This window comes from Borostomias antarcticus (assembly GCF_949987555.1).
Source record: "Borostomias antarcticus genome assembly, chromosome: 19".
Taxonomy (NCBI): domain Eukaryota; kingdom Metazoa; phylum Chordata; class Actinopteri; order Stomiiformes; family Stomiidae; genus Borostomias; species Borostomias antarcticus.
The window spans coordinates 15,193,385-15,218,865 of record NC_140252.1 but is presented as its reverse complement, the minus strand read 5'-3'; the positions used below and the strand labels follow the sequence as shown (position 1 = coordinate 15,218,865).

Here is a 25,481-nt window from a genome sequence, read left to right as displayed (position 1 = left end):
GGAATGGGAGTCTTTCTCCTCTGCGGCAGCAACGCTGAGAGGACGGCCGTCTGGTGTGAGTCTTTGTTTCCCAGCCCAGGACTAAACACTCACTTCCACCAATCCACTACCCATTACACTGGCGTTGTTCTGAACACGTGTTTGTGCGGGACTAGGACAAAACGCTGCCCACCGAGTAGCTCTCCGCCTCCTGGGTTGGCAGCCTGGTGTGTGTGCACCTTTAAGACAACTCAATAGACAGAACTGATGGGGTAGACAGACCTCTCAGGAAAGTGTGATTCGACTGAATAGCGATAGATGGCTTGGAAAGCAGGGCTGGACAGGTATGGAAAGCACAGAGCTACTGATTCACACACAGTCACGCAGGAAGATGCCACACACAGGCAACACTTAACAGAAAGCAATGCTTGGACAAGGGAGAACTTAACGCTCATGCACTGACGGAGAGAATCATTGCTTGGACTGGATGCAATGGCATAGAGACGGCACAGCTTTCTTCATAATGCAGGGACAGATACAGTATGGTGGGGGGTTGGAAGGTGAGCATGCTCTTATAATGTATTATATTTATAATATCTCTTCATCGTATAACTATATCGCTGTACTAAAAACAAACCTTGTGATGAGATGTGGTAAACGTCTGGATACATGCAGTAAAATGGCCTCATCAATTACCCCACGATTCTGTCTTCAGCCATGTCAACAAAGCTCCGCCCTTGTTTTGAAACAAATGCATTTGACTGGTTCTTCCATAAGTTGGTGCAACCTAACGTGGTTGTTGGGGTGCAACCTAATTTGGTGTTGGGGTGCAACCTACAGTAACATGGTGTTAAGGTGCCGACGACTCACCTTAATGAGTGGGTTAATGACCCCAACGTTGGGGCTGGTGTTGAACACCTTGTTAAAGCCAGTCTCTCTGTTGACCAGCTCCAGCTGGTAAAACTTCTTATCATCCTACAGACAAACCAGGTGAAACCAGGGCCAGGTTACAAGCAAACCAGCTGAAACCAGAGTCAGGCTCACAAGCTCAGTGGAAAGGAAGCTATGCTTGTAATAATGACTTATCGATTATTACAATGTTAATTGTTTGATTGTGTATTTAACATATGAACTATTAATAGGTCTTATAGAGGTATGTGTTTAGTTAAGACAATGGATAACTAATAATATGCAGTTTATAAGCAAAATCAGGTTACAAAATGTTACCAGATTCAATTCCTGAGGATAGTAAATGGATAGTCAACATACACTAGATTTCATACTATTCAAAATATTATGAGCATATCCTTTGGGAATGGTGCATGCATGCATGAGTTGGGCATATTTGTATTATTTTGATGCATGACATTCAGATGTCAAGATATTACACACTTGATAATAGTAATCACAGACTCGGGAGACACACGGACGTTGGCACACAATCAAAGACAGCCCGCATTCATTCAGTCTGAAGCTCCCAGTAGTCAGTGAGAGAACACTTGGTGTAGTGAGCGTTTTAAAAAACAGCAGGAGCTGTGAGGTTCTGCTGTAGTGCCTCATGGGGCTTCTGTGTTTGCCGTAGCTGAAGCTGACCACCCACCACCAGTTTCTTAACCAGGGCCTCTCTCTCCGACACCATGTTCTTGAGGTCCGCGATGACCTGCAGGTCCTCAGGACGACTCTCCCTGTTCCGGAACTTGTCCTCTGTCCCCTCCAGCCTGGAGAAAGGGTCCCACAGAGATTAACACAGGTCAGCGTCTCTATGATGGTGGCAGAGTCATGGTCAGTACTATTGGCCATAGGAAGGACGTTGTCTTCAACAAGTGCACAGTAAACATGTCGTCCCCCACCAATGATGCATCGTCCCTTTGGGTCAACAAGTGCACAGTGAACCTGTCGTCCCCCACCAATGACTCATGTCGTCAGGATGTACAGTTGATGAACGTGTCAGTGGAGTGGACTTTTCTAATAAAAGGAATTCTGATTCTAATGTGTATTTGATGTACAGGTATGAGAAGTCCAGTGGCTGGATTTCCAAAGCTCAATGTCTCCATCTAGTGGGCAAACGAGTCCAGGCACCTGTATGGTCTAAAGTCTAATATAATGAATTTTGAAATACCAACATATCTAGCGCTGCTAAATACCTCAAGCTCTGCTCTCTGCGCATGTAGAAAGAACATGGTTTCCTGAGTAAACTTGTACTACTGGGACACTAAGCATAGTTTTTATGTAAAAATCTAAATGCACTGGTGAGAAATGGAGAAATTAATTGAAAGGGCGCCCCTTTTGTGGTGGATTCTGGTACTACGGGGACTGACTCACAGACGCACTAACAAACCATGGCCAAATGATAATCCTTCCCCGCTCGGCTGCCGCCGGGGTGGGGGACAACAATGATGGAAAAAAATATCTCTGATGTGAGAGAAAGCAAGTTGAAACACCACCACTAATATTCGTGACATTTGTCGCCTCTAATTATCAGTTCCCTAATGTCACTGATCCATCAAGCACAACTACTGGTCAGGGAACATCATTGTCGCTGTTTATGAGCAGCTAGGTTTGACACAGCTGGCGTTAAACGATCTGCTAATCCTTACTAGTTTCATAAGAACGTCCCAGTCACACCCCTTAACTGCCAATGTAAGTAAATAAATACAGCTTCTTAAAATGTACGCAGTTAGATACTGTAGCTAGACACAGTAGATAGCCATGACCAGGTCACCTCTTGCCTCTGGAAGTATTTTGATATGATAGTTGTCTAATTTATCCAAGATGATCAAACTACCTAACAAGAACCACCTAATCTATCCTGTGAAATACACCAACTGAAATACACCACCAGAAATACAACTATAATTAATAATATCTGTACTCACTATGCACCTAACCTCTAAACTAACCTAGGCTAATCTTAACATGTAGAACAAGTACCAGACAAGCAAGGAAGCTCTTGAAGCTCTGAACTCTGGGGATTTGGGAAATAAAGTATGTAAAATGTATTTAGTAGTAGGTGTGTAGAAAGGCCCCAGAGTAGAATGGATTATATTTTTACACAGTCACCAAGTATAGTTTTTGTGTCTAGCAGTGCCGGACTGTTCTCTGGAACACTTTTGTGACAGATGGGAGATGGCAGAACGCAGTAACAGACAGGGACCGCTTGTAATAGCCCCCCCCAACCTATTTCATGATCAGTGTGTCTCGTCTGTCTATCTGATAGGAGGACAACACACTGGTGGAAGTACATGAGGGAGGAATAACTACCCTGGGGACACCCTGTAGTACTGTGTGTTGAGTCCAGATGGCGCTCACATTCAATAGTCACTAAATTAGGTCACCACAGATGCCATTATGCATGGAGGTAGAACAAAGAGAGACGGTTCTGCAAATGTCTGTGTGCATCAACATTACTAACACATTACTGTACATTACATTGTGATGCACACATTCTCAACCCATTTTAGACTTTAAACAATGTTCCAAGCCACAGCATCTGCTTGCATCCACATACTTAAACATGCACGCACGCACGCACGCACGCACACGCGCACACACGCACACACACACACACACACACACACACACACACACACACACATGCAGTGGCCCTTACAGTATCTGGAGGGCGCATATCTTGTCCTTGAGGAGCTCCTGGGCCTTGTTGAAGTCTGACAGCATGATCTGGGCTTCTCTATGATGAGCTGCACTGAGCTCTCCCAGCTCTCGCTCATGTCTCTTAGTCAGGTCCTGCTCGTGAGCCCTGCACAAACACGCGCACACACACAGACACACACACACACGCACATACAGACACACACACGCGCACACACATACACACGCACACACACACACACACACACAGACAGATAGGGGTTAGATAGCTTACTAAAGCTGGGCTGGCATTTCAGTCAATCCAGAAAATGCGATTCAATTTTAACCATACAGTATTCTACCATACAGTATTCTACTGTATAGCTTGAGCGTAACATTATTGGACATATTACTCCAGCAAGGATTTTTGAGAAACACGCCTTAGCTCCAACCTACTAGATAATTTGAATTAACCCCAGTACAATGACTAACAAAAAATACAGAAACAAAGCTAGATAAAAATAATTAGCAGTCATCTGTCATCTTTGGTTTTAATAGGATAGTCTCAATGAGCAGCAATGAAAGAGCCAATCACATGAGCTTTTAACTTACTTCCACCATCTAGTCTTCACATTGCCTATGACCCCGCCCCCCCTCCTGCTCCTCCCCCAAATCCTGTCAGTGCCTCTCTGATCACCATTCTGCTGATTTCACATCGAACACAGTAACAGTGTATGTCTCCTCCAGAAGTACACTCCTGGATACTTATTCATATTGAGAGGGAGCCTTAATCAGGACTAGCAGTCTGAATCATGCCAGCCCAGAGGCATGGATCCCTAGCAGTCAGAATAATGCCTGACACTAGTGAGAGGTCTCCAGTTAATCTGCACTCGCATATGAGCAGTGGATCTCTTCATATTAACCTGCTTTTGCCTTCCTGATGAGGAAAAGCTGACTGCCGGTCCTAAGGAGAGCTGAGGTTCGTTGACACTCTCCTACCGATTATTTATTGATGCCAGGTTAATGAAATATTCATGTGGTGTCAGGCAGCTGAGGGGAACACGCTGCAGTATCTGAGACAGTCTGGGGCCAACTGTCCAGGGCCAACTGCCATGTGAAAGGTGTTCAAGGTGCAGGGTCTGAAATTAACTTTTTAGCTGTTCAGCCAAATGTCTGGAAAATATCTACCCGCCAAACTTTATTTTCACCAGCCAAAAAATCAAATATAATATATACAGTATCTAGCCTTGTTGCGTTGCTTATCAACAGCACATTATGGCAGTGAATAAAAACAGTGGTCAGAGCAGACTGTAAGCGAAAAACGACTATTTTGTATTGATAATAAAGAGTATAGAACAGTGCAACAAACTGCCACCTAGTTCATTCACTTCATTCATTCAGCCACCAAGGCTGATATTTTGGTACAAATCTTACTTGCGCGGAGCCATCAATGCTGATGTTTTATTGCAAAAAAGTCACCCGTACCTCGAGCCACCAAGGGCCGGGTGGCTTCCGAAACACGCACGCCAAATGAAAAATCTTCTACCCACATATTTGGTGCTTGGTGGGTGTTAATTTCGGATCCTGAACCCTAACCAGGGCCAGCCGTCATGTGAGACTTTGGTCATTTTAGCAGATGCTTTTATCCAACCGTGCAATGTTTTGTGCCAGTGTTGGAGTAAAGTACCTTGCTCAAGGGCACAATGGTACGTACTGATTGTCAAGTGGCCTAGCTGCTATTACCTTCCACTCCGTGTTACTCCATGCTTCAGAAGTGAAGGACAGCACTACTGACCATAGGAAGGACCGCAAACATGGCGGAGATCCCAGTACCTGATCTGGTGGTTGGCCTCGCTGCGGACGCGGAGCACCTCCTTGCCCTTCAGCTCCAGCTCCCTGGTCAGGGTGCTGATGGTCTCGTTGAGCGAGTGGATCTCGTGGTCCAGGTCCGTGATCCGATTGGTCCGGCAGCACACCTCCTGCTGCAGGTCGGAGATACGCCCCAGAAGGTCCTGCTCCTGGGGACCGCACGCCGACATGACGTTGAGACCGACGCTTCCACACATCCCACACAATCACTCATCCCAGCGGAGGGCGCAGACAGAGCAGGAACTGACACGGCTAGAACTACTCTGACGGAAACTACCGAGCTCATGTGCAATTGTGCCCAGATAGAGGAAGAGAGAAAAAGCACCTGTCATATGGGGACTGAGTGTGGCTGCCTGTGTGTATCAATGAGTCATTGATGTCCGGTGGTATCTAAACAACAGAGCTCTCTCTGAGCCTGGACAGCACTGTGCATTCTGTTCCGTTTCCAAAATGACCAACAATCTGACTGCATTTATACAAATAAACAACACGAGCCTATCACAAGAGAAAGCAAGCACTAATACTCAATATTGGTCTCATTATGCAATATGCATATTTAGCGTCCTCAAAATCTGACCTTCAATTTCCAACTATAAAAAGTAAATGTGAGGGTATAAAGGCCTCCATCATAAAATGAGGAAATAAAATGGCTGGTCCACTTTGTCCCCCAACCCTCCTGATCCACTACTACAGATGTGCATCCACACACTAGCAAGGGTGCTTTCAGATGAGACTACTTAATCAAGAGGCCCATGACTTCCACTGCTTTTAAAAGTGTCAGTGATGCACACGATGACTGAAAACAGAAAATCACAACAGAAAATCATCCTGTCTGTTATATTCCGATCCCCTGTATGTCAACATCAACAATGTCCCTGACGTGAACTCCGAGCTGACCTGTGTCTGGCTGTGCTCCATAGCGCCCTCTAGCTGCAGTTTGGCGGTGTTGTTTTCCTTCAGGTGGATCTGGCGCAGGTGCTCTATGGCCGTGGCGTGCAGGTGGTTCAGCTCAGAGCGCAGAGAGGCTACAGGACAGGAGAAGCAGTCCATCTGGCTATACAATCCCTTTAATAGTCATTACCACGGGTCATGAATAAATAGGGATAGGAACTATCCCTTTAACTGTTTTTCCCCCTATCGTGTGTAGGTGTTCCAGGGAGAGTGAGTGTGTGTGTGTGTGTGTGTGTGTGTGGGGGGGGGGGGTCTCCTACCCAGCATGGCCTTGCCCTCGTCCTCCAGCTCAAAGCGCAGAGTCTGCAGCTCCTGGTCCGACTGCTGCCTGAGGACATTCAGGGTCCGTCTGTGGGCCTCCTTCAGGGCCAGGACCTCCTCTCTCTGCTCCAGCTTCAGACGCTCCTCCAGCGCCTGGCCACAGAGACCAGATACACGTCATATCACACACACACACACACACACACGAGCACGCATACACACTCCACGGCAGACCCCAGTAGCCCTCTGTGTAACACACAGGTGTGAGAGAGGCTACTGAGCTGACAGACACTCAAGGCCAGTACTCTGGGGTAAAATAACAACAACAATAACAACAACTGCCAAACCTTATGCTTCAGTCCCTCTCAATCCAATACATGGATGTGTCTGTAAGGCACTAATGGCCCACTTACAGTCAAAACTGCAGGCAGCCAGTACATACAGGCAGCCCACAGCATTCACCAAGCCTTGAAACCTGCCACCATTTTACAGTTTGCAATGACTGCTCAACACTGAGCTAACACAAATGTGTTGTTTCAAGAGAAAGGATAAAAAAATATAGGCAGTAGCCCCCGTTCTGTTAAGTTGAATTCCCTGACTGGTAATCCTACAGATGTGAGGGGGGCTCAGGAAGCAGCGTTCGAGGCCGCCATCCCTCTGTGAGCAGACTGAAGGAAATCCACTTAGCTTTGTACATCAAAGGCTTCCTCCCAGGCACAGTTACATGACTAACGCCAGGCCTGACAATGCTGCTCCACAGGAATAGGAACCGCTCTATCCGACACTGCGCAGGCATGAATGCTGTCAAACGAATCACTAGAATCGTGTTGCTGCGAAGACGAAACGAGATACATCTATTAGGTAGAGGCCAGTGCTCACACATTGAATCGATAGGACGATACGTTGTACAGGGCAGGGCAACACAAAAACCCTCATCTCTGTAAGAGTACCCCCAGTTACTGCACTGCACCATATATCCACATGATTACATGTCGTTCAAGCAATTACCAGACAGGGTCTCGGGATTGGGTTGGCTCTTGAGGTCCCTCGAGTCAAAATTGGAACTAGGAAAGATTGCTTCTAGTTACTGTATGGTGCTCCTAGAACATGGAGCAGGTTCCAGGAGACTTGGATTGGGTTAGAATTGGAGAATTGGATGCCTTAGACACTTTGGACATTGAAGAAAAAAAAAAGATTCAGGAATATGGGGTCGAGGTCTGTGTATGTTTTGGATAATGTTGTCAATGTATTTAAAAGTGTAAAATGTATGAATGTGCTTTTATATGGTTATTATTATTGTATTGTTTTTATATTGTTTATGGTGTATGCTACTGTATGTAGCATAGCCAGGGCACCATTGTAAATGAGACCTTGGTCTCAAAGGGCTCCCCTGGCTAAATAAAGGCTAAAGAAAATTCAAAATAAATGTAAATATTCATGCACTCATTACACACCGTACGATAGGGAATCTCCACATACATCTGCAGACCAGCTCACTAATCACAGTCATCGTTGTTTTGGTGACCACTCAGACCACACAAAATGGTACCTGCTATATCCTGTTCCCACAAAGCTGGAAGCATAGAATTATCCAAAATGTCTTGGTAAGCTGAAGCATTAACATTTCCCTTCACTAGAACTAAGGGGCCTAGGCCAACCCCAGAAAAACAACCCCAGACCATTACCCCTCCTCCACCAAACGTTACAGTTGACACAATGCATTCAGGCAGGTAACGTTCTCCTCGCAATCGCCAAACCAGACCCGTCCATCAGACTGCCAGATACAGAAGCGTGATTCGTCACTCCACAGAACACGTTTGCACTGCTCCAGAGTCCAGTGGCGGCGTGCTTTACACCACTCCATCTGACGCTTGGCGTTGCGCTTCGTGATGTAAGGTTTGCATGCAGCTGCTCGGCCATGGAAACCCGTGTCATCAAGCTCCTGGCGCAGTTTTTGTGCTGATGTTAAAGCCAGAGGAGGTTTGGAACTCTGCAGTTATTGAGTCAGCAGAGCATTGCTGATTTTTTGCGCCTCAGCACTCTGCGACCACGCTCTGTAACTTTACCTGGTCTGCCACTTTGTGGCGGAGTTTCTGTGGTTCCTAAACGCTTCCAATTTGCAATAATACCACTTACAGCTGATCGTGGAATATCTAAGAGGGAATACATTTCACGAACTGACTGGTTGCAACGGTGGCATCCGATTACATTACCACGCTGGGATTCAGGGAGCTCTTTAGAACGACCCGTTCTTTCGCTAATGTTTGTAGCGGCAGAGCGCATGGCTACAGTAGGTGCTTGATTTTATACGCCTGTGGCAATAGGACTGAATGATATATCTTAGCAGCGCTAGTACTCTAATGATCCCTGGATGAGGACCACAGTCTTGCACTTGGCTGTCGCAAGCTAGCCGTGGTTTTCAAATGAGAGTATAGCACTGGTCAGGGATGGATGGGGGACAAGATGGGGGACAGGATGGGGGACAGACGTGGGGTCAGACAGGATGGACAGGACTCACTGCTGGGTGGATGGGTGACTGGGGCCGGAGGACAGGCGACACGTCCAGATGTCCACACAGACGCCAGAGGCATGGGAGTGAGTCCAACTGGGCTGGGAGCAGTGAGACAGGATGGACGGAGGGGGTGGACAGAGGAATGAGGGGAGCTGAGAGAGAGAGAGAGAGAGAGAGAGAGAGTGAGTGAGTGAGTGAGTGTGAGAGAGAGAGAGAGAGAGAGAGAGAGAGTGAGTGTGAGAGAGAGAGAGAGAGTGAGAGGAGAGAGCATACAGGAAGACCGTTTGGCAAGGGAGGAGAAAGGAGGAGGGAAATGGTGCTACAATGACAATGACAGATGAGTGAAAAACTGAACGTGATTTTATTAGTATGGTGTGTTTGTGTGTGTGTGTGTGTGTGTGTGCCTGTCTCCGTGCGTGTATATTTTCCTACGTGTGAGTGTGTGTGTGCGTATGCGCCCGTATGCGCCTGCCTGTGTGTTTGTGTGTGTTTATATCTGTGTGTGTGTGTGTGTATATATGTGTGTGTGTGCGCGGGCGCGCCGTACCCTGATGTGCTGCTGGCGCGCCTCCTCCATGGCGGACAGGGCGCAGCAGTGCGCCTCCTGCAGGCGGTGTTCCTGCCGCTGGTGCTCGCGCTGCAGCTCCCTCAGCTGCTGGGCCAGGTGCTCTCTCTCCTGGCTGAACTGGGCCTGGAGCTGCTGCAGCGCCGCCTGGGACTGGGACAGCTGGAGCTCCAGGCTCTGCTTCAGCAGCGAGATCTGGGGGGGATGAGGGAGGGAAGGGACGAGGGGGGGGGGGGGGAGAGGGAGAGTTCATCCCTGCGGAGGTCGCCGGACGGACGCTACGCCGGAGTGCTACGTGGGTCACGACGCGCACGTCGGTGTTGAAGATCTGTGCGGAGAGAGGCCCCGAGGGTGAGAGGGGATGAGAGCAACGAGGGGGATGAGGCTGGCTGGGCGCTGTTACGGACACCGTGAGCTTCTGGCCCAGGAAGCTGGTGTTATGGGAGCCATCACCATGGCGCGGATGCAAGTCACAAGGACATAAAGTCATAAGGATGTCCTATCAGAACATTCGTGGACATAATTAAGACAATGACACGTGTCGGGAGCGGAGACCACCGATGAGATGGCCAGGTGTGTGGAGGACCGGGATAACTGGAGACGAAGATGGGAGGCCCGTCTGTGGACGACCTGATGATGATGATGATGATGATGATGATGATGATGATGATGAAAAAAGAATCTGCCCTTCCAAAAAATAAAAATCTTAAAAAGAAACAAAATAATCCTTAAATCTGCATATTTCTCTCCATAGGCAGGATAAATTCTATTCCATAGTGCAACACTCAACACTATTCTTAGACTGACTCTATCGGACTGACTACTGGATTGACTCTGCTGGACTGACTCTACTTGACTGAATAACTTTACAGAGCCTCATAAAAGATACAGCAAGGCTCTCCTAGTGCAACGTGGGCGGCTCGGAACAGACTGTTCTCTGTGAGCGTGTGTGCGAGCGTGTGCGGTGCGTTCGTATGCGCGCCCGTGTGTGTCCCGCTGACGCCTAATCCCCCAGCGCTGCTGTGCGGTTGCAAGGGAGAATCAAACCGCTGGAGGCGCCTGACCGCTGCGGCTTAAATTTTGTCCAGCAGACGAGACCGTCGCCTGGATCTCCAGCCCCTACCGTGATGAGATTAAGAAGAAATTAAATCTTAAATAAACACAAAATGATGATAAAACGACTGGCATTCACACAGAGTCTGAAAATAGGAGCTGACGAGAAGGTGGAGTAGACAAGGACCGACAAACAAACAAATAAACAAACAAACATTCAAAGTACACTCTGCAACCACGGAACCTGGAAGAGAGACGTCACGGCTAAGCCTCTGTGGTCTACAGGAGCTTTGTTCTGGTGGATTATGGTGAGGACTGACAGGCTACTTACAGATTAACTGACTGCGGTGTCATAAGAGCGAGAAAGACCACAAACCCTCACATCCGGCGCCGACATGAGATGCAGTGCTCCGTTAAACGAAAGAAAAATGTATCAGGCAAGAACAGCATGCAAAACCAATATAAACGCGCGCTGTAAATCTCACAAAACTAGTCGCCGTTCATAATACCCGCAGTATATCTGATCTGCGGGAAAATGGAAGAATTAAAAGAAGCATTCAGTGATACAGAATGTGTGAGTGGACTGATTTATGCAAATCTTCACCTAGTGCTTGGCGCTATGGGGAAGAAATCACATGGAAGAGGGAAAAATAGTCCAGGGACAAACCCAATTAAAAACACAACCCGTGGCTAGAGAACATTACAAAAAAAACTTTCCACAGAAATTCAAGTAAAACCTTCCTCTTTGAAGTGTACTAATGGAATTAGTTGTTATGAAACAGGTGCTTTCATGGACAGTTTAATCGCATTCCATTGGTTGGAACATCAAATGAAAGAGGATGTGAGAGAGAGAGAGAGAGAGAGAGAGAGAGAGAGAGAGAGAGAGAGAGAAAGAGAGAGGGAGAGGGGGGGGAGAGAAAGAGAGAGAGAGAGTGAGAGAGAGAGAGAGAGAGAGAGGGAGAGAGAGCAATCTCTAAACCTGACCCATGCAAAGGATTTCAGAGAGGCCTGCTCCATGAGCTTATGTTGTCTATTTTGGTGTGGATATAGTGTCTTTGTTCCGGACCGGTTTGATTGACAGATGAGCACAGTGCAGCAGAGTGATGTCCAATCACAGGGAACGACCAATCACTGAGTCTGAGACAGACTCACAGGGAACGACCAATCACTGAGTCTGAGACAGACTCACAGGGAACGACCAATCACTGACACTGAGACAGACTCACAAGGAACGACCAATCACTGACTGAAACAAAATCAGTGTGTGTGTGTGTGTGTGTGTGTATATATGAGTGCATGCATGTGTGGGTGTGTGTGCGTGCCAGTACCTGCTCCAGTAGGTCCTCCACCTTCCTCTGCCATCCCTCCCTGGCGGCCATCATCTCCAGCTCCTTCTGCTGGGATAACTGGGTGAGAGACACCTGTCTGTCAGCCTCGTAGTCCTCTGTCATCTCGTCTCTCAGAAGACGCAGCTCCTCCCTGCAGAGAGAGAGAATAGAGGGAGGGCGAGAGAGAGAGAGAGAGAGAGAGAGAGAGAGAGAGAGAGAGATTAGAGGAAGAGAAAGAGAGATGGCTCTGTCTCTGTCCGCCTCTGGCCGCTGTCATTCTCAGTCTCACGTCTCCTCTCTTCCTCCGGAAACAACCCGTGACAGACATGATGTTTTCGGGGGCGCCTGCGGTACCTCAGAGCGTCTGTCCACTTCTGGTCCAGGTCTTCCGCCATCTTGTCCATTTTCTGCTTCTCCTCCGTCCGTATGGACATCACCCGGGCCTCGTGCTGCTGCTTCTGGGTCTCGATCTCCTCCTGAACACGTGGAGGTCAATGAGATGAAGGGGCTCAGTGATAGGCTACTGGTCTGGATGCAGGGGGCTAATGCTGTGTTCCTATTGCCTCAGAGACTGGAATTTTCCAAGTTTGTCATCAGAAATGTCGTCGAAAACATCACCTGCACTGGGATTTCCCGCCATTTTAAAAATCTACCCCGGCCTGATCCGACCACAGCTGCTGACGTCATATCAAGATGGCTTCTCCGCGCATCAACAATAAGTGAGAGCTGTAATAAGACGTTTATTAGCGCTTCTGTCTTATTTGTCTCTCATTTAATAAGTACACAAAGTACTGTCCAACTTCTATCAGTGGACAATGTTGCTACGGTGCTTGTATGCGCAAAATAGCACATTGTGTGCTGTTATCAACTGGTATTGCTAACAATGGCTAAACTTGGCTAGGACTACAAAGATGAGGCTTAAGTACAGTGGTCAACTTTTGTTTCCGGAACGTGGTCAACAACGGAGTGATCAATACAAAGCATTAGCTCCATCCTGAGCTAACGTTAGCACTAACGTTAACATTAGTAATGCTTTGTAACATTGTGGGATTTCCAGACTGCCTTCCTAGCTCAATCTCGTTGTAACTAAGATATCTGCTGAATTTTCTTCCATGTTTTTCATGGACAGATTTAGTTACTATGAGCGCGACTCCAGTCATTCAGTGGTTTAAACATTGAGTGGTCCTTCCCTCCTTCCTCTCACAGAGTGAAAAATGGGATGTTCACAGAAGAAATATGAAGCTTCAAGTGGCCTGATTTCAAAAGCTCTGAAGTACAGAGATGCCAAGAATAACTTTAGTGGCTCACACCATTCAGGAAGTAATTTTAGACTTATCCCGGGCTCAGACTACAGGATTTTTAGGCCGATTTATCCCCAATTCACCCCTCCCGACAATTGGAGGAGAAATCTGGTCTGGAACGTTGGTCGGGGCCGATAATCGGCCCAGATTATATTGTAATGTGAGGGGTTTACAGATCCAATCTTATACCTCCCGATCGGCTTGCAGACCCATCGGGGCGGCCCCGATAATATCAAACATGTTTGATATTTAAGATTATTACGTCCCGACTTTACAAGTGAGACGGCGAGACCAGTGGTTTGTTGCTCCCTCAGGCACGAGGTACTGTAGTGTGTGCTGAGCTGTTATTTTAAAATCTTGCTGTGTGTGCTTGTTTGAGATGCGCAAGAAGAATATCTGTTAAGATTCTCCTTATGTGCGTGATGTAACCCGATTTCAAAATTGGTTGATTTTAAATATCCTGTAGTGTGAGCCCGGCATTACTGATACATGGGATGTGGAGATTCTCTTTGGTTTACAAGTTAACAGCATAAGCCTGGAGGTCAGTGTTCAAGGGGCTGGTCTCTGTGACCCCTAGCCCTGGTATTTACCTGGAGGTCAGTGAGCAGGTTGTTGGTCTCTCTGACCCTGGCCCTGGTATTTACCTGGAGGTCAGTGAGCAGGTTGTTGGTCTCTCTGACCCTGGCCCTGGTGACGTCCAGCTCGATACACAGCTTCTCCTGGGTTTCCTTCAGACTGGAGATCTGGTTGTGGGCGGTGCCAAGGTTCAGCTCCCCTTCCTTCACCAGCTCTTGCAGATGGCACACCTGCAGACAGGAAATTATGCTGTCAGATTTCCTTTAACTAAAGTACCAATCAGATAGCACACCTGGGAAGAGTTCAGCCCTGACAAAGCGTTTTCCAGATTGAACGGCAGGTTTTCTCTGTGTTACCCAATCAGCAGAGTGTTCCAACACACCACCGTTTCACGTTTGCTATGTTTTGTCAGGGGCTGAATTCACCCCTGAAGCAGACAGGAAGTGATGTTAACTTCCTTTAACTAACGCGCCAATCAGATGGGAGTAAGAGCAAAGTTGTAGGGAAGGTAGGAGTAATCTATAGCTGAATCCCAATCTGAGTGTGCAAACCACCCTTGCGGCCCCTCGCACTTGCGGCCTGAGGCCTGAGCACTTAATTGATGTCAGCTGGAAGGGCCAGAGGGTGAAGGGCCGTGAATTAAATGGGACAGCACTTCCAGCGGCATGCCAACGATTCCCAAGCCAGTTTAGCTCAATGCCCCTCCCACTTCGTTTTCATTGGCTGCCGCATCCCTCCGACGCAGAGGCTGCTCTGACGCGCTCCTCAGCTCTCCGCTCGGCTCTGCAAATTGACCGACTGACGTCTGTTTTAATTTTATAATAATTTAAAAATGATGTTGGGTGGGATATGTTTGCAGCATGTGGATTTCAAGATAAATGTGTTATCGGCAAATGTCATCATTTATGTGTGACGCACTCGGATCATGACTTGGATGCACTCAAGCACTGTGTCACATGAGACGCGGTGGGCTGTGGGTATTTTCTGCTCCTAAGTCCGCAAAATTGCAGACTTTCGGTAAGTGCGGTTAAAGTGCGCAAAATGGCGGCCGTGGCACACTTGTGGACCTAGCAATTCCGTTTTGGGACTACCCTGAGCCCTTGTGGATTTAGCGGGAACGCGCATGTAAGGCCACAAGGCCGCGAGTGCTCTGCACTTTCGCCTAAGTGCGCGATTTGGGATTCAGCTTATGAGTAAAAGAGTGTGAACAAACAATAATTGGTCAAATCATTCCACTTGTGCTGGTCCCACCTCCTGATTGACTATGTTGAGCTTGGCAGACAGCTCCTCCTTCAGGTTATCCAATTGCTGTTGGAGGCGGTCCCTCTGCTCCTCCAATGAGAGTCGCTGAATCTCATATTCTTGCCCCATTTCCTGAAGACACAGACCAAAACACTTCAGATTTGAGCTACCCTAGAAAATCAAGAGATTATGTTGTGACTTACAAATGTTTACATCATATTCTGTGAAAAGTCTCATAAACAAAGATACATTTACAGCCATTCATAGAACTCCTTTGGATTTTGGAAGTTAAATATTAGTTTTGTTTCTTTATTTACATAAAATATTTAAGATACAATCATTTACAAAGAATGTGGAGAAGAATTGCCTAAAAACCCTCCATGGGCTTTGTGGCATTCTCCATGCAGCATATTACAGGAAATAAATTACAACAATGTAAGAAGTGAGATAACGTGGTTCATGCTCAGATGGCTTCATCCTAACCTTAACCATAAGATGGTATCACAGCTCTAACTACCCATAACCGTATCACAGCTCTGAAAACCTTCAGTCTCTCTTTGCAGTTGTTCTCTCACCACACCTAACACTAATGTTTGAAGTAGGACTAATTAGCCAGTAATCAGTGATATGTTTCTGCTCAACTTGAAAGGTGTGCGTTTTAGAGAATGCTGAAGATGTGATCACAGGCTTACGTAACCCAGAGATGTCTAGCCATCTTCACAGGAAGTCTGCTTTTATCAAGGAAGCTACAGAATCCTGTAGGGGAGGGGATTTTACTGAGCACCTAATTAAAACTGATGCAAGAGGGTCGTTAATTTCTTGGATCTACATTTTCCTTGAGCAGATGGAGTCAAATTACCACATATAGTGTAATCCGCTGAAATTACCACATATAGTGTATTTGCAATGTGGATAAAAAAAAAACAGATGTATCCAATTAACCAATAATATTATAACAACCGTATGTAAATAATCATGAGTGGCTTATTGAGGATAAGGAAGATCAAATGAGATAATAGGTCTTCATCATGACCTGATCACGTGACTGTGAAGGCAGGCCACAGGCTCTGACATTATGAAATGAAAATGTCATCTTCACAGTATGGTTCAGCTCGCCTCAACCTAATATAACAGTAACTATACGCACAATGAGGGAGATAACCAAATAAAACCCTACTCAAGCGTCTATATAAAACATCACTGTTCCATTCACAGACAGTCGTACAGTACATTCAATACAAAGTGTGCTGTATCTGGTACTGACAGCCCTGATACTCCATACTCACAGCCAGTATATTCAACAGGGTTAGGGGTTAGGGTTCTGTATCTGCGTGCTCTGATATCCCGTACTCACCTCCATCAGCAGGTTCTTCTCCCTCTCCGCTGCGCTCTGCGCCTCCTGCTGCTCCGCCCTGTGCTTCTCCGACAGCTCCTCCAGCGCCTGCACCTGGGCCTCTTCGAAGCGCACCGCCTCCTCCTCGTACTTGGCCCGCAGCCTGGCCAGCTCCTTCTCGTAGCCCTGACGCTCATCGCGGAGAGACTGGGGAGAACGCAGACCGGGGCGGATGCCCCCCCACCGCCCCCCCCGTTCCAGAATCAGACGGTGAGCGCTGAGAGCCCTGAGCGGATGCGGAGATCTGAGCATGGCTGGGTGAAAGAGCCCTAACCCTGAACCCGGGTGACGGCAATATGCGGCAATACCAACCGTCCAATTAGGGGGCAAATTGAAGCTATTAGCTCCCGCGATGCATACATCTGCGACATCCCCACTGAGCTCCACGGGAGCACAGAAGGCAGAGCCTAGAGGGGCTGGTTTGTGACGGAGCCAGAGACACAAACACACTGAATCCGGAAAGCAGTAGATTTACATCAATGAAATAGGCAGAAGTGACGGTTCCCGTGGCGAGATGAAAACACAACTGAACGCCGATGAACGAGCGTCGCCTCCCCGAGGAGCAGATGTGTGTCTGAGCTGAGCACAGTGCGCTTGCTACAGTGTTGCTAATGGAACCCTGAGGCACGAGCGGACAAAGCAATATTTTTTATAGCACAACAAAAAACAGATTGTACTATATATATATATATCATACAATTTCCGACAATTAATTATAGCTGTACACTGCACACACCCTCCCTTCCAGAAAGCTGATATACTGCAATAAATTCAGTGTTTGAAAAATGAGTCCCGATCTGCAGAGGGAATGCCAGGTCACTTCACTCCAATTTGGCAGCTGAATCCCACTAGTTGCAGGTCAGAGTTGGACAGCTAGCTCTTTGGATCCACTGTAGCCGTCAGTGTCAACCATCAGCCAATAGACGCTGAGGGAACCGATCCATTGTGATTCATGACAGCGGCTCCACTGTAACCATTGCGTCACGTTTCGATGCAGGCATCAAAGTTAGAGGATCAATCGCCAAGGTTCATCTCCTGATTGTTGACGGTAGAATGTCAGAGCGATGGCTGATGGTTGACGCTGACGGCTGCTGTGGGGTCGTGCCGTTAGCTCTGCTGCCCTGAGTCCTACTAGCTGTTAGGTCAGAGTTGGACGGCTATCTCTGCTGTCCTGAATCCTACTAGCTGGTAGGTCAGTGTTGGACGGCTATCTCTGCTGTCCTGAGGACAAAGAGCATCGCTCATCTCTCTTTGAAATAAAAAGCCCGCTGTTCAAACATGATACTAAGCCAACAGCTTTTTTTTATCTCCCCCAGAGTACAGATTTACTACAACACCACCAGTAAGCAGCCTCCCCATGTAGGACCCAGAACCTACAGTATTACTGGCTCCTTTATCAAATCGACTGAGATACCGTATTGATCCCAGCAGCCTTGCGTTTTGCCAATGATTTTAATACAGCTACAGAAAGCAGACACCCAATATGAGGCTGATAACATCAGTCTGAGAAAGGATAGGAGCTGTGTAGAGACACATAGGGTAGCAGCCGTGCCGAGATGGAGTGTAGTGTAGTCTAGTCTAGTGTGTGTAGTTTAGTGTAGTGTAGTGTAGTGTAGTATAGTATAGTGTAGTGTAGTATAATGTAGTATAGTGTTGTGTAGTTTATTGTAGTATAGTGTAGTATAGTGTTGTGTAGTTTAATGTAGTATAGTGTAGTATAGTGTTGTGTAATTGAATGTAGTATAGTGTAGTATAGTGTTGTGTAGTTTAATGTAGTATAGTGTAGTATAGTGTTGTGTAGTTTAATGTAGTATAGTGTAGTGTAGTCTAGTATAGTGTAGTCTAGTCTAGTATAGTGTAGTCTAGTGTAGTATAGTGTAGTGTAGTGTAGTATAGTACAGTACAGTATAGTAGAGTAGAGTAGAGTAGAGTAGAGTAGAGTAGAGTAGAGTAGAGTAGAGTAGAGTAGAGTAGAGTAGAGTAGAGTAGAGTAGAGTATGAGCAGCTGAGTGTACCTGTTCCAGGGCCAGGACCTGCTGCTTGTGCTGCTCGTCGGTGGCCTGGCTCTGGTTCAGCAGGCTCTCCCTGTCCTCCTCCACGCGCTGGATCCTCTCCCTCAGACGGCTCTGCTCACAGTCCAGGTCACGGATGGTCGCCTCGTGACTCATCTGGGTGGCCTGCAGAGAGCCGATTTGGCCTGGGAGGGATGGCACACGCGCACACACACACAAACACACACAAATGTGTGGATATTAGGCACATACACACCGTTTTCATTGTTTCAGATGTGTATCAAAACAGGGTAGTCCACTCAGCTGAAACCGTCACTGTTGTAATGGAGTCCTAACATGCTGCGCGTGCAGAAAGGAAGGTGTGAGGTCACAGAGACGTCCTTTGTTTTCATACAGTATCAGGCACTGAGCCATCTGTTACAGTAGGGTTAGGGAAGTGGGGAGGTCTGACGTAACTTTGTAGGCTGACAAATTAGCATTTGCACATGGAATCTTCCATTGTGGGGTGTAGTCCAAAATCCCTACGGGAAAAATGAATGGGATTTGCGAAAAATGCAGAAAATAAGGTCTGTTTCAAAGAGAATATCGCAAGCAACTAACGGCTTCACAAATTCACAAAACTCATCTTCAATGACCTATTTTCACTTTTAGAACAATACATACTGTGTGAGTCTTTGTTAAACACAGACCTTATTTTGAAATCCTACAAAATGACGACATCACCTCACCACTATTCACAGTGCAGACGCGGTAGGTAGCCAGTGGTTAGAGAGTCAGACCAGTGGCCCGAAAGGTCATGGGTTTGATTCCCGAGCCGGGCCATTTGAAAAGGCTGACTGGTGTCTGGACGGCTGCTTAGTGCTTGAACAGAGAATCGAGAAATATCTCTATTACTCCAAGAAGAGAGTTTCTATATCATTCTTTGCCTTAACCCTGGAGATAAAAATGACATCAAAAGCCTAATTTCTCACTGGCTTTGTGGAGGATCTCCGTCGCCTGCTGCTGGACCCGGTCCCTGCTTCCCTCCAGCTCGTATTCCGTATCTTTCAGCTGCATGACCCAGATCTCCCCGTCCTGGACCGCCTCCTCCAGCTGCTTGTGCAGGTTCTGATACGGCCAAGATATGGACGTGCAAAATAAACACAATCATGTTGATTAGTCTAGATCATGGGTTCCCAAACTCTATCAATGTGGGCCTCCCCTCTGAAAACGGTGACACACCCGTGCCCCCCCAACCCCCCAAATTTGTCCGTTTTGCAAGGCAGCGTTAGCTAGCCCATAACATTACACAGCTAAGTTAGCTCGGTGGCACCTGCTGCTAGTTAAAGTTATGACGTTTTCGCACTTTAAAATCACGTTTCATTCATGAAAAACCATAGACATTTCAAAATTAAAAAACATGTTTTTCCTTTTTTTCTCTTTTTTTTTCTAAACATCTCTCTGCGCCTCCCCTGAATTTCTTTGGGGCCCCCCAGGGGAGGCGGGCCTCACAGTTTGGGAATGCCTGGTCTAGATAAAAGTGTGAAGAAACCATTGATACACGCACGCACACACGCACGCACACACAAACTCACACAGAGACACCCTGCCCCAGTACCTTGACGGTGCCGTCTGCGTTGGTGAGGGAGGTCTGTAGTCTGTTGGTCTTGTCCCGGCTCTCCCTGGCCTCCTCCTGAGACCGCTGCAGCTCCGAACGCAGCTTTCCCAGGGTCCTTTGCAGCGCTGCTTCCTGAGCCTGGAACTCCTTCCTCAGCTCCACCTACACCCGCATCAAAATCAAACCTAAAATCACTTCAAATCGAAATCTAGAATCGCTTTAAATACAATTCACATCAAAACCAAACGCCGGTGAGTTGAGAAGCCTAACGGAGGCAGAGACCCAGTCGTATCACGTTACAGAAAGCTTACGTGTCGGCGTCACAGCGGTTAGACATTAGCGCGTGGCGGTAGAGTAGCGTTACGTGCGGTTTACCTCTGTCCTCTTCCACGCCAGCAGGTTCTCGGCGGTGAGCTGCTGCGTGCGCCTCATGGCTTCCAGCTCGCGCTCGTAGTAGCCCTGGGCCTTGGTCAGCTTGGCCTCGTACTCCTCCACCAGGCGCAGCTTGTCCTTGGTCAGCTCCTCCACCTGCTCCATCAGGCCCTCTACCTCGGCGCGGTGCAGCTCCGCCAGCCTCTCCTGGTCCACCGTGGAGTTGGCGCTCTGGCTCTGCCGGCTGCGCAGGAGCTCCTGCACCTCCTGGCGGTGGGCGGCGCGCAGCTCGTCGACGGCGCGCCGCCTCTCCTGCTCGGCCTGCGCCTGCGCCCGGCCGAACGAGCGCAGCTTCTCCTCGAAGTCGCGGCGCATCTCCTCCACCTCGCGCGACATGGACACCACGCGCTGCGTGTGCTGCGCCTCGGTGCACAGCTGCGAGTCCTCGGCGCGCCGCCGGTACGCCTCGAACTCGGCCAGCGCCTGCCGCTTGGTGTGCTCGTGCTGCTCCGCCGACTCCTCCAGCGACTGCAGCCGGCGCCGCAGCTCCGCCTCGTCGGCCAGCTGGCCCTTGTAGCGGGCGAGCTTGTCGCGCGTCTCGCCGGTGACGTGGCGCACCTCGTCCTCGTGGGCCTCGTGCAGCGACTCGATCTCCTCCTCGTGCTCGTCGTTCTTGGTGTTGAGGGCGTAGATGACCTGGAGGGAGCCGGGGGGGGGGGGAGAGGAGGAGGGGAGGAGAGAGGAGGAAGAAGGGGGAGAAGTGGGGTGGAAGAGGGCGGCGGGAAGGTGGGTGGGGGGGGGCAGGAGAGGGGGCGTGGCAGAAAGAGGCGAGAGACGGAAAACAAGGTCATTTTTTTGTAATTTGTAATTTGGAAATGGAGCATTAGAGTTTCTGTAGCATACCTTTCACTGTGCCTGTACACCGTACGTTACATGTGACGAAGAAAAGGAATCTTGAATCTCTCAAGGTGACAAAGTGTTCAACAAGTAATAAGTAAAATAAAGAATGCCGAGCCTGGAATTTCCACTTGCTGAACGTATTTAATGGAAGGGTTTGTTTACTTCTGGCCCTAAATAATGATGCTACTGAGCTGTGTTCTTCCATCCCCATCACTTTCTCCTCCAGCCTCCTCGGGGCTCCTTCCCGCCCCCGCGCCTGGCTCGCTACGTGCATGTGCTGCTCAGAGGGTTTGAGACTTGTGTCAAACGCTCTCATGTTCCATCTTTAATTCATCTTCCACTTTTTTCTCACCACCATATCCTTGGAGATCACTCGTTTCTGGCAGACTCCCTGTCCCACGGACTCTACCATGTACTTCCTTTCCTCTTTCTTCTATGGCTGCGTAGAGCTTCCTTCCCCCAGCCCAATACAGTAGGCTGCTAGCATCCATTCCCTCGGTATGACACTGCGCTCATTATTGACTTTTGATTGATTAGCTTGGATTGAAGTTACATAATCAGATTATACTGGTTGAGAAACTACCATGACAAAAGTTGTCAAGCCTGACCCTGTGTATGTGTGTGTGTGTGAGAGAGTACTAAGTGTGTATGCAATACTGTATGTATTTAATATACAGTCTGTATATCTTGTAAGAGTTTAGTGTGTGAGTGCTCTCAGATCCTGCAGATCCTCACATCCTCTCTTATTCAGTGTCAGAAGGCACTGTCCTCAGGGACCTCATCCTGGCAGCTCCGTGCTAGATCAGGCCAGAATGTCTCTGTCAATAGGAGAGGCAGGCAGGCAGGCACTCCTTCAGAAAGGCAGGCAGCCAGGGCACTCTTTAAAACATTGAAGCCATCACCACCCTGATACAAACCACGACCACACTCCATGCATCCCCTCTGAAACAGGAGTTTCTATGACTGATGATAGAATAGTATTAAGGTATAATCGTACCACACCATATGGAGATTGCCAGATATGGAGTTCGCCAGGGTCCAAAATTTCCCTCACGGGGATATAAAGTATCTTATCTGTCATTTGAGTAATGGGATTCCAGACCGCATCATTCTCATTTGTCAGATGGAGCCTATTCTGTGAGTTTTATACAGAGCAGAGGGTTACAATAAGGCATGTAATCATCTTCATTGATTCCATCACCTGCACTGCAATCCAGCCACTATGAAGACCAAGCCATATGGTCCAATAGCTCAATCACAGCAAATCATCCTCTATTATCAAAATCGAATTTCAACTGAAAGCGCTATAGGCCTACTGTAATTATGACAATTTAGTGACAGTGATGGTGAAGCTCTTTCGTTCTTTCCTCCCAGCTCTTTTTCTTTGAGGTGGGTTCTGTTCTCTAAGGGCCCTTTATGTAAGCCCTGGGGACTTGTATAGGGTAGTCAGGATAAGCTATACTGACATGATGACTTCTGTTACAACATTATTACCACAGCGTTATGAGGGGTCAGAGACCGAATTATTTCCACAGGATTAATAGACCATGGTAAAAGGTAGCAAAGGTGTCTCGTTCATTACGTATACCGTCTCATCCGACATTGCGCATGCGCAGCAACGACAGGAATCGATAGCGGAATCGTTAAGGATTTTGGCTTACGATTCCAATGAATCGATTCACTGGGAACCGGTTGTCAACAAGAACCGGTTTTCGATTCCCATCCCTGATTACTGCAATGCTGGTCTCACTGGTCTCTCCACCAAACTGCTCAACAGGCTCCTAATCACTCAGAACTCGGCTGCCCGGATCATTACGCGCACCAAATCATCTGAACCCCCCCACACACATTCTCATTCAACTACATTGGCTCCCTGGGATTGACTATAAGAAAAACCTTCTGCTCATCTGTACAATGCCCTCTACAGCCTTGTCCCTACTTATATATCTGACCTCCGTCAGGAATATACTCCTGCTCCCTACGATCATCCTCTGGTCTCCTGTCCATCCCCAGCTCACGCCTTAGCACCAAGTGAGAGCTTTCAGCTCCCCGGCTCTGGAACCCCCTGCCCCCACGCATGCGCCAGTTTGACTCAATGGCCCCAATTACCACATTCAAATCCCACCTCAAAACCCACCTGTTCTCCTACTGTATTGTGCGTTCCACTTTTATTATGATTTGGCATTTAAATTACACTGTAATTCTGTCATTGCCATGTTCAAGATATAACCATTATCCTCACACCGTTATTCCAACATTATCTCTAATTGTTAATTACATAAATAATGACACATCTTGACGCTTGAGCATATCTTCCGGCCTTCCAAATGTGGCCTTTAACTGCATGACCTGCTTTGGATGGTCCACCATCAGCGCATCCTGTATGTTTCATTATGTGGTCTGAATCACACTGGACAGTCATACGGACATCAAACAGCCCATCGTGTTAAGTAGGCTAAAATATTAGACAATTACAAAATTGTCTAATTATTAGTATCCCAATAAAATTTTGCCACGTGCATTTAACCTACGAATGACCATGCACAACAACAAAGAAGATTAATTATTATTATTATTATTATTATTATTGTCTTGCACTGTTATTCTGTTGTTCTAAGGAGCCAGAACCCAAGCATTTACTCCCTTATACCCGTATAACGGACATAACAATAAAGAAATCTTATATCTTGAATCTTGACTATTGGAGTCCATTCTACTCCACCGTGTACGCATGTATTTGAGCACCACGCGCAGATTTCAATTGATGCTGACTGAATTTCAGCAACTTAAAATATCAGAGCCAGGTGTCCTGGTGAAGAACACTGCTTATGGCTGGACATCTTTTCTTTGCCACTTCACTTGTGTCCAACACATTGCAAGAGCATCATGCGCATACACACCTTTGTCAACTGTGCTATCTTCTTACTCATTTTCAGATGCAGGTCTTGAGTATATTCCAACGTTAAACCCCCCTCGTAGAACATGTTTGACGTTGGAGATGAATTGTATTTCTCTGTCCCAGGGATAACTGATGGGTTGCCAGAAGCGGTGCTGTACGGTTGCTGCCAGCCCGCTCCAGTCGCCATCTTCCGTTCAGTCGACGGTCAGCCAGTTAGTGTTCCGTCATCACCTCTTCTAGTTAACCGTAAAACGTCAAACAGCCCGTCAAACTCATGGTCGTAGGTCCTACCGCTGCTTCTCTGTAGAGGCTTGCAATGATGCGGCTGAACAATCTCCTCTCCAGCTGCTCGTGCGCAGGTCTAGCTGCAACCTGCGCGCGGATAAAGACCTGCGCGCGGATAGGCAAAGTGTTTACTCGGGGAAAATCGTGTATAAATGTACAATATAGCCTACGGGCCTACAAGGACGAAAAAGATATATATGCTATTTATAGGGAATATTTTAACTCTCGTGCGACCAAGCTAAAATGTGTCTGATCACGTCAAAACAACAGTTCAGCAGCTGTAGAGCCGCTTAGATAGATAGATTTTAGACTACGCTTCAGGATCCGGTGAGATAAAACGGCCCATAGGGCTACAAAACCGGATTCGGTGAGATTAAACGCCCCATATAACGTTTCAGGAAATGTAATTAAAAAATTAAATAAATTAAAAAAAATAAAAAAAAACTGGGGGAGGAACTAGGTTATACGCTACTTTGAAACATTTTTTATTCATAATTAGGCCAAACAATATCTGCGACAAACTGTCATCATGCTATTTCTACGGCAATTTTACACCCGCCTACTACAGCCAGTGACGTAGTCATGTGCGAAAATGAATCATTTGTTATGCAACAGTATCTTTATTTAACCAGGTGTTTTAACTTGGCTGTAACCTACATCCACAGGCCTCGCAATAAGCTATAGCTAAATGAAAATGGCAAAGCGTTGGTAAATCAATGGACAAAAAAGTAATATATAATATGTCACAATATTATTAAAACGTTAATGCTGTAATGTGAGCCTACCTGTGTTATAAGC

General features: G+C 47.4%; 1 protein-coding gene across 1 annotated transcript; it reads right to left on the bottom strand.

Moving 5' to 3' along the window:
* Positions 1-628: 628 nt before the first annotated feature.
* Positions 629-24,585, bottom strand: fam184aa (family with sequence similarity 184 member Aa; the record flags this gene model as incomplete). The annotated part of the gene is made up of 18 exons (XM_084453596.1): positions 629-715; positions 850-954; positions 1,580-1,697; positions 3,590-3,736; positions 5,401-5,585; positions 6,334-6,461; positions 6,648-6,801; positions 9,708-9,920; positions 12,107-12,257; positions 12,461-12,582; positions 14,052-14,213; positions 15,235-15,357; positions 16,580-16,765; positions 18,634-18,815; positions 19,602-19,737; positions 20,228-20,389; positions 20,603-21,295; positions 24,400-24,585. 18 exons carry the CDS (start codon positions 24,583-24,585, stop codon positions 668-670), a joined length of 3,201 nt encoding a protein of 1,066 aa, XP_084309722.1. The 3' UTR covers positions 629-667.
* Between the last annotated feature and the right edge of the window lie 896 nt (positions 24,586-25,481).